Source organism: Sorex araneus, chromosome 4 (assembly GCF_027595985.1).
Source record: "Sorex araneus isolate mSorAra2 chromosome 4, mSorAra2.pri, whole genome shotgun sequence".
Classification (NCBI taxonomy): Eukaryota; Metazoa; Chordata; class Mammalia; order Eulipotyphla; family Soricidae; genus Sorex; species Sorex araneus.
Window position 1 is genome coordinate 193,370,351 of NC_073305.1, and position 12,057 is coordinate 193,382,407.

At 59.3% G+C, this 12,057-nt stretch overlaps 1 protein-coding gene across 1 annotated transcript; it reads right to left on the bottom strand.

Moving 5' to 3' along the window:
- Positions 1 to 2,031: 2,031 nt before the first annotated feature.
- ZNF853 (zinc finger protein 853) lies at positions 2,032 to 8,964 on the bottom strand. The gene is made up of 3 exons (XM_055135335.1): positions 8,724 to 8,964; positions 8,177 to 8,289; positions 2,032 to 6,337 (listed from the first exon to the last, which is right to left on the bottom strand). Exons 2-3 carry the CDS (start codon positions 8,259 to 8,261, stop codon positions 4,908 to 4,910), a joined length of 1,515 nt encoding a protein of 504 aa, XP_054991310.1. The 5' UTR covers positions 8,262 to 8,289; positions 8,724 to 8,964; the 3' UTR covers positions 2,032 to 4,907.
- Positions 8,965 to 12,057: the final 3,093 nt, after the last annotated feature.

Consider the following 12,057-nt stretch of genomic DNA (forward strand, 5'->3'; position numbering starts at 1 on the left):
GTCCTCGTGCCCGAGACCCCCTATCTCTGCTTCTTACAGGCGAGCCCCTCTCCCCTAACCTCCACCCTTCCACCGAGCACAGCCTCGCCCTGGCCCTGGGGCCTCCGTCTGGGCAGAGGGAGCATAGGGTTGCGGGGGTCAGAGCGGGGTCTTGTACACTCACACACTCTCCTCGTGCTCACTCGTAAATGTACATTCATGCACATTCATACGTGTAGGATAATATTGGTTTATCCTTCCTTCCTGGCTGCAGGGAGCTTAGGTTTATTGGGTTACATCCATCACAGTGCTCCCAAGACACTCCCATTCCTCTGTAGACACTCCCATTCCTCTGTTTATTGGAATATAGCACTAAACATTTTAGGTTTAACATTGGTATGTCCTTTCTCCCTGACCACAGGGAGCTTAGGTTTATTGGGTTACACCCATCACAGTGCTCCCCAGGCACTCGCATTCCTCTGTGTTTATCTGTAACCTCTTCTCTGTCAATCACCTGTATCCCCATATCAGACTCTGATGACTTGTAAGGTCAGAGCCTACTAGGACACTGGATTTGTATTTGTAAGTGAAATATTGCTTTTCTCCTTCTCTCATGTCCCAATGTCCTTTTTGTATAGACACAGGAAGACAGTTAATGCTATGCTTTTGTAACTTGGGAGTTAATTTACTCCAAATAATATTCACTCCTGTGCATCTGTTTTCTCAATTTAAGCCTTAGTTGCCCTTAGTTCTTAGCATCCCAAAAAAAAGCACGGTCCTGATGAGGGACTGGATGGACCCAGGACAAGCTGTGAGCTACCCTGACATCGAAATGGGACAGGCCAAGCTCCATAATACTTAACTATAAGGTAAGAGCATGGTAATAGACAAATTCTGTAATTATCCAAAGAATAACAACTGGATTAAGACCCTGCTAGGGTTAGGAAAGACTAATCTGGCCTGAGCACTGTAGCCTGAAATCTATAGTAAGATGTCCCCAGAATAGCCACCCTACAAGTTGAATGCATCTCTTACTGTGTCCATACAAAATGACTAATATTATTAAGTAGAATTAAGATAGACTGGAGCAATAGCACAGCAGGTAGGGCATTTGCCTTGCACACAGCCAACCTGGGTTCAATTCCTCCATCCCTCTCGGAGAGCCCAGCAATCTACTGAGAGTGTCCCGCCCACACGGCAGAGCCTGGCAAGCTACCCGTGGCATATTTGACATGCCAAAAACAGTAACAAGTCTCAGATAGAGACATTACTGGTGCCCGCTTGAGCAAATCGATGAACAATGGGATGACAGTGCTACAGTGCTACAGAATTAAGATGAGTGTTTAAATGGTTGTTGGACTAAGGAAAGGAGAAACACACCCCTAGATGGTATTTTGCTCTTAGGAGGGTCTCATCTTGCTGGATGAGAATTTGTCCTAGGAGAAGCTTCCCCTGAGGGAAGCTTTACATCTGTTCATTGTATGACCACACCTATGTGTAATTGCTACCCCAACCCCTCCTGACTTGGGGATATAACCAAGGCTGTAAGAGTGGCCAGGGGGAGAAGAATCCAGGAAAATCTGGGATAGGAGGATGGAGAAGAATAGGAGAAGAATCGAGACGAGGTTGGAATAAACTGCAGCTGATCAACTGATCACCGACCAGCCTGGCCCTCGTTTCCTCCTTCACCCTCCCATTGCCTTCCACTGCTCCAGGTGGGTGGGGGAAGCAGCCTAAGACCACCAAACACAGGTGGAAAGAGAGCACCTCGGCCAATCACTTAATCATTTTTTGAATACACACATACACTCCCGTGCTTCCATTCACACGAACACAGTCTCACTCTCACACTCTCACATTCAGTCTCACTCTGCCCCCGCCCGCGCCCCCATGTTCCTTTAGTAAAGCCCCTGACTCCACCTACGATGATCCAGGAGGGGCCCCTGGGAAGTTCAGCTTGGGGCCCTGAGGCAGGAGCTTCTTTCCCTGAGACGGGGGGGGGGGGGGGGTGCTCCCTGCATCCCAAACGGGTGCTCCCATTTGGGACAAGTTTGTGGCCCAAGGCATTGTCACTCCCTACTATTTAGCTCAGACTTTTCTCGCCTGGACCCACTAAATGATTAACTCTCCTGGCGTCTCTCCCAAGTGTCTGGGGCAAATTCCAGGGGCTAATCCTGCCTGGGGTCCCCTTACAGGAACCAGGGACAGTGCTCAGCATGCAGGACAGAAGACACAGCAGAGTTCTTTAGGCTCCTGTGCCCTGAGGGGTGAGGAGTGGGACGAAGACCACACAACAGCGCACACAGACACACGTGCTCACACACACATGCATGCACATATGCACACGTGTGCATACACACACACACACACACACACACACACACACACACTGTCCCACCTCCTCGGCTCTCTGTCCTGGTGTTGTGGCCAGGTGTGTGGCCTGGGATGGAAGGGGCATCTCAGTCAGAGGCCCCCAGCCCATCCTGGGCCTCTGGAGCAGAAACAAGGCTCAGACCTTGTCCAGACTCCCCTTAGGGTGCAGGAAGGGGGCGGAGTCGCCCCTGAGCCCCTCTAAGTTGGGGAACACAAATTGCAGGAGGTTTGGACCATCTCCCCCAGGCCTGGTTGCTACTTTTGGTTTCAGGGTCCCTCTAGAGTGACCTCACTCCGCATGCTGGCCTGGAGGCCAGTGTAAGAGGGAAGAGGCCACTCAGGGAAGGGGCTCGCACTGTTGGGGGTGCCTGGGGAACCCCCTTTGGGCAGCCATCACGAGGGTCCGGGGAACTGGCTTCCTCATGATCCCTGTTCTGGCTCAGAAGCACTCAGGCCCGGGCCCAGGTGTGCCCCCGGTGACCTGGGCGCTGGCACTGGCCTGCTCCTCACCTGCTTTGTCCGTTACCTGTCTGGTGACGCCTGGCTCGGCACCCAGGGGATCACAATCGGTCTCAATCAGTGCTGGGGAGGGAGCCCTGGTCAGCCACGTACAGACAAGCACTACTGTGGTGCTACCTCCCCGGCCCCGGACAGCTGCCGGTCCTGCGACCCCAGGGACACCCTGAGTCACACATCATCATAGGCCCCCTCGGCTCCTATGTCCGTGTCCTCTGGATCCAGAGCTGCCTCCAGCCATGGCTTCTCCAGGGTCCTGCCACCATCAATGTCCAGGGTCCAGATCCACATGGCACCCACAAAGTCAGCCTTGCACTGCAGAGGAAGCTCTGGTGAGTTCCTGGGGCGCCCAATGCTCCCCACCAGCCCAGCCCATCTCCTCAGTGACAGACGCATCCCTGGAATCCCCCAAGACCAGATTCGATCATGGGTGTTTTGGATAAAGGTGAACTGGTGGGGCAGAGCAATAGCACTGCACGGAGGGTGCTGGCCTTGCACACGGCCAGCCCAGGTTTGATCCCCGGCACCCCATATGGTCCCCCGAGCCCACCAGGAGCGATCCCTGAGTGCAGAGCCAGGTTTAAAGAGACACTTTGTACCACGTGGCTGGCCCTGGTTCTTCCCTCACCTACTGGTCTCTCGGGCGCTAAGGGCCAAGTTTCAGGTCTGCCCAGTGTCTGTGGAGAGACCTCACCTCGGCCTCTAGGGGCCCACACACGCACCTACTGCGAGCTCACTACAGTCCCAGCACTCAGCCCACAGGCCTGCCTGTCGGTCCCTGTCACCTCCGTGGGTTTCCTGAGCCAGCCCCTTCTTCCCTGTAGCATCACGCGCAGAGACGGCGGACTGCTCTTGTGTCTCCAGTTTGTTTATTTGTCAGTTTTTGCTTCTCACCGGTGAAAGGAAGCAGGCTGTTAGCAAAGAGGCAGCAGGGAGGGGTCGGGCAGTATCTAAGCAGATGCAACTGGGGAGTCCCAGCAGCTCGAATGGGGGGCTAGAGGCTGCAGTCAGCCTCCCGCCCCCTTCCCATGACCTCTGCCTGGGCAGCTGCCCTTGTGCGCCGTGCCCCGCCCCCAGGTGATCTCGAAAATGACATGGAGACAATGTCTGTGACTGAATCCCCTTCCCCATTTCTCCTTTCCACCCCCTGCCATGGGGCTTGCTCAGACCCCGCACCGCCTGGTCGAGGAGACCCCTCCCCATGGCCTCATCCCATAACCTCCCCCACAGGTCAAGGCAGGTGAGCCCAACCCCTTCGGGTGACACTGTGCCTTCAGTCCTTGGAGAAGACCCTGACAATGTCTTGTGCTTCAGCTACCAGCTTCCGTCCAAGAGGACAGCATGGCGGCAAAGAGGCCCAGAGATGGCCTCGGACACGGCGTCCCCGGCGACCCTGGGGGGAAGGTTGCAGCTTCCCCAAAACAGGGCTCGTTAGCATTTGCACACTGGCCCGGTGGGTCTCCAACCCTGTGTTTCTAACACAAACATTTACATCAGGTTCCTTCCACCCTGATGATTTTCATTCTAGAAGTTCCCCCCACCCCCAAGCTAATACCTCTGAGGAAGACTGAATGCCTTGAACAGCTTTCCTGTACTGCAGACTCTGACGAGGTTTTCACAGGCTCCAGTTCTCTCCCTGAACATTTCTGTAGGGTTTTGTGTGTGCTGGGGGCGAGGGAGGACACGCAGCTGTGCTCAGAGCTCACCCGGGCTCTGTGCTCAGGTGTCACTCCTCGCGGGCTGGGGGACCATATAGGGTGTCCTGGTCGAAACCGTGCAAGGCAAGCACCCTACCCTCTATCCTTTCGCTCTGGCCCCTCTTCGGATGAACTTTTTGCCCCCCCAAACTTGATCCCCTGGTTTGCCTTGGATCCCTGTCACCAACTGTCACCTCTGCGGGTAGAGGCACACATCCGGACAGTATGGTAGCTGGCGGTTTCAGCCACGTTGGCGGTCTTCCAGAGAGGGTCTGGGGGCGTCTGTCGGGGAGCAAGCCGGCGACCCTCAGTGGGGTGAGCCTCACGGCCGGCCCCAGCGGGTCAGGGTGCGGGCGCGGGGCGCGGGGCGGCTCCGGGGGGCGCGCGCGGGGGGCGCAGCAGGCCGAGGCCACGGGGGCGGCCAGCGCCGTGCAGCTGGCGCTCGTGCCGGCGGATCTGCACCTTGTGGCGGAAGCGCTCGCCGCAGTCCTCGCAGGCGAACGGCCGCTCGCCCGAGTGCGTGCGCCGGTGGCGCAGCAGGTTGGACGAAACGCTGAAGCGTTTGCCGCAGTCGCCGCACGCGTAGGGCCGCTCGCCCGTGTGCGTGCGCCGGTGCTGCACGAGCGCCGAGCTCTCGCTGAAGCGCTTGGCGCAGTAGCCGCACGCGTAGGGCTTCTCGCCCGTGTGGATGCGCCGGTGCGTGACCAGGTTGGAGTGCTGCGAAAAGCCCTTGCCGCACTCGGCGCAGCGGTGCGGCCGCTCGCCCGTGTGCGTGGCCTGGTGGCGCACCAGGTCGGTGCTGCGGCCGAAGCCCTTGCCGCACTCGCCGCAGATGGTTGGCCGGTCCCGCGCACGCCGGCGCCGCTGCCGGGCAGGCGCCAGGGCGGCGCTGCCCGCCGGGCCGGGGATGGCCACCAGGGCGGGTGCAGCCGCCACAGCCGGCAGCACCATCAGCTCCTGCACCACCACATAGCCCGGGGGCGCCACCATGACCGCCGCTGGGGCCGCGGGCTCGGAGGTTCCGTCACCCGCCGCCGTGGGCACCAGCTCCAGCTGCAGCTCGGGGGACACGGGGGTCAGCTCCAGTTGCAGCTCCTGGGGCGGGGGCCCTGGCGACACCGGCGTCAGCTCCAGCTGCAGCTCCTGCTGCTCCAGCTGTTGCTCCAGCTGCTGCAGCTCCTCCTGGAGTCTGAGCTGTAGCTGCCGCTGCTCCCGCTGCCGCTCGAGCTCCTGCTCCTGCTCCTGCTCCTGCTCCGACCCCGACCCCGCATCCACGGGCTCCAGCTCCAGTTCCACCTCTTCCTCCTCCTCAGGCTGCAGCTGCTGCTGTATCCGCGCATCCTGCAGCCGCTGCTGCAACAGCCGCCGCTGTGGCCGCTGCTCTAACTGTTCTTGCACTTGTGCTCCATGCAGCTGGAAGTGTTCTTGCGTCTGTAACAGTGGCTGCTCCTGCTGCACTGACTGTCTCTGTGATTGTCTCAGTAGCTGAGGAGCCTGTCCCTGCCGTCGCTGGCGCCATCCTAACTGTCCTTGCCTCTGCTGCTCAGATTGCTCTTGCTGCTGCGGCTGTTCCCTCTCCTCTCCGTGCTGCAGTAGCTGTTGTGGAGAACGCAGCGGTTGGGGCCCTTTTGGCCAGCACCCAGGCCGCTCTCGGCGCGTCTTCTTGGAGGTGTCACCGACCCCTGTTGGGACTGAGACCGTCCGCTGGGGGGCGCTTGTGCGCCTCTCCTGGGCCTCTTCCTGCTCCTGGCTTTCTCTCCCACCGCTGCCACCTGTAGTGGGATTACAGAAAACCAAAAGAAAGGTCACTCTTGTCCAGATCTCTAGCTCTCCATCCCTGCTTGGGCAGCGTGGGGGGCATTACTGAAGCGGGGACCCCAAGACCCTGGTTTAAACAGTGTGCAAAGCAGGAAGAGAAACGGGAAAGCCCAGAGGTGCAGGATTGGCCTGAAATAAACCCAGGGAGAGTTGTCTGGGCCCCTTGACCTCTGGCCTGTCTCTAAATGGGTCCCACCCTTGGCAGTGACTCGTGTGAGTGCTGGGTCTGCACACTATCCCCCTCTGTGCTTCAGCTCCCTCATCTCATCACTGCGATGTTCAAGTCTATGCTGGACTCTGACCTCAGTGAGGGGTCCCCATAAGTCAATGCAACTCTCTTTCTTTGGCAGAAATAAATAATCTAGGGCTAGAAACCAGCACCATGTCCGGTACTTGCCTTGCACACAGCCGGCCCATGTTTCCAGCACTGCACAGGGTGCCGGGGCCCTGCAGGACTGATCCCTGAACACAGAGCTGGGAATAATCCCTGAGCACAGCCAGGTGTGGCCCAACCCTTCAAAAAGAATGAAGAAGACCCTCCAAGGTGCTCAGAAGTATCACCACTGAGTTTTCCGAACAGCGCAAGCACCAGGACACCGGGCAGCCACAGGGGCCTCTGTTCAGGCCAAACTGGGCCAGCTCGGAGACAGCACCCCCAGCTCTGGTAGGACTCCAGGAGCTGGCCTGAGTGCCTGGACCCCAGTAGAGCAGAGCCACGTCCTCTCCGCCTCCTTGGTACCGCCTGTCCCCGGCCCCAGCGCTCCTCCCCAAGCTCAGATGCTCCCACCAACGAAGTCTGGGGCGGGAGCCTGAGTCTCAACCACCCCGAGGCCCCCCTGGGCTGACCATCACCTGCTGCCCTACAAGTGTTCCTGTCGCTAATGAAAAGCTGTGGTTTGAATCGTTCCGGCCACTTTCCCAGGAAACAATTGATTTGCTTTTATTTTCTGGACCACAGCTGATGTGGCGTAGGGCTGACTTTTGGCTCAGCAGTGCCAGAAAACTGGGCTGGGTCCAGCTCACACAGGACAAGCACTCAGCCCACTGCACTCTTTGCAGCCCCGGGAACCAGCTGACCTCCTCAAACCTCCAGAAACGCCCTTGCAGAGACACACGGGTGTGTGAGCTCGAGGTCCTTGCATGTCCACCCCTGTGGGAGACTGCAGGTGGTGGACCTGAACATCTGCGCCCCCAGTCGCTGGCTCAAGGAGATCCACAGCATCCTGCACCTCCAGAAATGGCACAACCCCCCGACCCCCCCCGCTGTGGGCAGCAATCTTGGCAACACACATACCCAAGTTCCAGAAAAGGCCGAGTGGACTGTCCTCCATGGACTGTCCTCCGGGGAGTTCCTATTAAAGAGCCGCCTCTAATTAAGGGGGGGCTTCCGAAGCAGCAGTGCCCTCTGCTAGGCCCCAGTTCCCCCTCTAAGCATTCAGTGCCCATTCAGCCTCACACTCAAAATCAGAAAGTGGCCCAAACCCAACTTCTTTAGGTTCTAGAAGGTTCTAACAAGGCCACATTTGCCTCTGAGCTAAAAAAAAAAGGGAGGGGGGGAGCGAAGTTTGGAAAAACGGTGGAGGATAAGTGGGGACAAGGCGAAGTCACTCATGGGAGCACCAGAGTCACAGGGCGGAGGCTGGGCAGGGACACCTCTTCCCCCATCCCATCCGGGAACGAGCGGCCTGAGTGGGCCTGGGATCAGGACGGTGGGTGCTGCTAATGTTGCCCGCTGAGGAGGTGCATCCATGTAGTGGGCTGGGAGCCGCCTGCACCCAGCCCCAGCTCCTCACCTGAGAGGAACCCTGGCGCCGGGACCCCATCCTTCAGACTCCGGAGCTTCAGCACCAAGGTCTGTGCAGCCGCTCCCAGCGCCATCTGGGTCACATCCAGGAGGCCAGCGGTGCTGAGGGAGGAAGTGGGCGCTCAGCTGGGGATGTGTGTGGGGTACCAGAGCCCCCAGACCCGCCACCTCTACCTGGGGCCCCTCGTGGAGCCCCACCCCTGACAGTGGAGGGCAGCGTCAGGTCCCGCACACAGGTGGTCCCCATGGAGTGGCCCCAGATCGGAGGGGAGGCAGTGGGATCTGGGGAATCCACTGACAAGTGCCACTCAGCCTCCAGTTGCTGGGGGGTGGGCAGCCGGCTCAGCCCTCCCAGCCACCAACTGGGTTCTCAGCCAGGTGCGTCCAGGAGTCCAAAGCTCCCTGGGTACAGGTTCCCAAGTACCCCCACGCCACAAAACTGGCGGATGTCCCTCTGCCACGGGGGATGCGGGTCCCCTGCGCCCCGCGCCCGTCCCTGCCGAGGTGACCACGCCTCGCGCCTGGGTCCTGCTCACCTGGCGCTGCATGACGGGGCGTCCCTGCAGCAGGGAGGTGTGGTCAGCCGCGGGCGCGGGGCGAGGGCGCGTCCACGCGGTGGGGGTCGGAGCTGCCGGCGCCCCGGGCACGTCCTGGGCCGGCGACTTCGGGCGCAGAAGTTGCGGGGCCGCCCCGGGGCGCAGGGGGCGCGGCTGGGCCGGCACAGGAAGTCCCCCCGGCCGCCGCATCCTGTCCCCCGCCCCGCGCCCCGCGCCCCGGCCGCCGCCGCTCTAGGCCGCCGCCAGCTCGGTGGGCTTAACCCTTCCCGGCCCGGGGCGCGGGGACACAGGGACGCTCCTGCCCCCGCACCCCTGCCCGGGACCCGGGACCCGCCGCCGCGCCCACCCTGGCCTCCTCCGGGGCAGGCTGGCTGGAGGCAGGCGGGGCGCAGTGTGGCATCGGGAGGGAGTGTGCAGGAGATCTCAGTACCGCCCCCCACACACTTGGCTGTTTCTTCCCGTCCCATTAGTCAGGGTCCTCACATTCTCTGGAGACACCCCAAGAAAGGCGAAGTGTGGGGCGTCCCCCTGCCCCTCATGTGGGTTGCAGCCTTCTGCACAAGCTGCAGGGACAGGACATGTCCATCAGGGGAACAGCCGGGCTTTGGAGGAAATAGGGGGTGGAGGGCGGGGAGGGGGGCTTCCAGCAACAAATGGGGGCTAATCGATACCTTAGATGGCTCATGGGTGCAGCTGGATGCCAGGGGGTACTGTGCCCGAGAGTAAGCACCACTTAAGTGGCGTCTCAAGGTGCCATCTGGTGTGGGGGTGTAAGGTGTTGGAAGGCACTTCCCAGCCAGTGACTCCCAGCTCAACGCTCAGAGGGACATGGGGTGCTGGGGGTCAAGCCACACACTCAGCCCTCTCAGCCACCTTATCGGCCCCAAATGCGTGACTGTGGAATCACGCCACATTTAAAATGTTTGCTCTTCTGGAGAGCTGCATTCAGTGCTCAGGGCTTATTCCTGGCTCTCCTCAAGGATCACTCCAGGAGGCTTTGGGGTTCCCTGCGTGTGCTGGGGATCACTCCCAGGCTGGCTGCATGCAAGGCCCGTGCCCTCCCGCACCCTCCCGTTCTACCGTCCTCCAGCCCCACTGTTCAATCTTGTGCTGTGTTTCTTCCCAGAGGGGCGCCAGCTGCACCGAGGTCAGAGCTGCCTGACAGCTCATTTCCTTGTCCCTGACATTCCTCATGTCTCTTACGCCTCAGCACAGTGTGCTTTATAAATCTGGCCCCAGTCACATGGTTCCGGGTTCTCTGAACATGTGTCCACGGGCAGTGGCCGCCAAATCCTCCTTCACTGCAGCCTGCTCACTGTTCTGGTACAAAATGCATTGACAACAGGCAGGAATGACTTTCCGGGGAGGCACCTGGCCAGAGTGGGGTCCCTGAGGAGCCCCGGGAGGAAGGTCAGTCCTCTTCCTCCAGCCCTTGCCTAGGCCAACATCTGGCCTCTAGTACTTGGGAGCGAAACCCGGAAGCCTGGACCGCCAGTACCATCCAGTAGGCTCCTCTCCAACTGAGGGGGGGAGCACAGGGCCACTGCAGCCACCCTCGGCTGTGCAGTCTGGACACTCACTGCTCAGGTCAGAAGTGCAGCTTTGGGGCTGGAGTGATAGCACAGCGGGTAGGGCGTTTGCCGTGCATGCGGATGACCCAGGTTCGATTCCCAGCATCCCATATGGTCCCCTGAGCACCGCCAGGGGTAATTCCTGAGTGCAGAACCAGGAGAGACCCCTGTGCATCGCCAGGTGTGACCCAAAAAGCCAGAAAAAAAAAAAAAGTACAGCTTTGGCCCTGTAGTGCTGGGGGCGACCAGGCCTAGCCCATTGGTGCTAGGGGTCAACCTCAGAGTGTCAAGCCCTGACTCCTAGAATATTCTGAACTTATTTGAAAAACTTCTGTTTTTCTGGCTGCATCTGACTGCTCAGGACTTGCTCCCACCTGGGCTCAGATCACTCCTGGCAGACTCAAGGGACCTGGGGATCAAACCCAGCTTGGACACGTGTAAGGCAAGCGCCCCACCTGCTGTGCTATCTCCTGGCTCTAATTGAAAAAAATGTGTAACTGAATTTTTCAGAGCCAGAGATAAAACTTGCCTTGCACGCGGCCGACCCGGGTTCCATCCCCAGCATCCCATACGGTCCCCTGAGCACTACCAGGAGTGACTCCTGGGTGCAGAGCCAGGGGCAAGCCCTGAGCATCACTGGGTGTGTCCCCATAACAAAGTAAAAATCAAAATCCCTTTACAGGACCGGAGCTTGCCGCAGCAATGTGGTGACTGGAATTTGGGGGAATGCCTGGGTGGAACGGGAAGTGCTCGTAGGACAGTGGTCTCAGCAGTACAACTCTTCATGGCCTCACGGCTTCTGGGTGGGCAGCTTCCTTGTCAAATGACTGCACTATGCACCACTGGACTCACAGCACCGTCCCTTAAGATTCCAAATGCTTGCGGAGAGTGGGGGGGAGTAGGCACACCAGCAGTGCTCAGGTACTGAATCGGGGTCAGTTCCTTCAAGTTCCCTACCTGCTGTGCTACTCCTCAGATCCCCAATACCCATTTCTTAGTCAAGAAAATAGGACATGGGCATGAGCCAGTCATAGGACAGGGGGGTGGGCGCTTACCTTGCATGTGGCCGACCCAGGTTCAATCCCTGGCATCCTATATGGTCCCCAAGACCACCAGGAGTTATTCCTAAATACAGAGCCGGAAGTAATCCCTGAGCATCACTGGGTCCCCCCTGCCGCCGCCATCCAAAAAAAGAAAATATGGTGCAGGGTCAGGGGAGATGTTGGAAGGGACTGAGTGCATGGCTCAGACTGACCCTGGGTCGGATGACCCGCAGCACAGCCCGGGGGGAGCTGGCCAGCAGGGCGCAAGCACTGTTGATGGCCAGGTCTGTGCTGCATTGCTGCAGAGCCCCCCAAACACAATACAGTGTAACAGTCATACCCCCAGCCCCTCTAGCTAACTCACAGTCCTGGCAATACTCAGGGGCTGCGGCCTGGGTGACAAAATGGCAGTGCTGGATGCTCTGGCTACCAGGCCTCCGGGGGGTCCTTCTGCGAGGGACCCTGCTCCCTACTGACCACAGCTGCCCAGTGCCTGTGGACGCCTCAGGGCCAAGCTCCTGGCTGCCCAGTGCTCCACAATGGGTGACTTTCTGGATTTTCACTAGAGTAACCACTGCGGCTGTGTGGGTGAATACAGAACAGACAGACCTGGGTGTCCACGAGGAGCAAACTGAGAGGGATGGACTATGGAGCACAGCTCGAATCCGGACTGCACAGACCCACACGTCAAGCCCACCA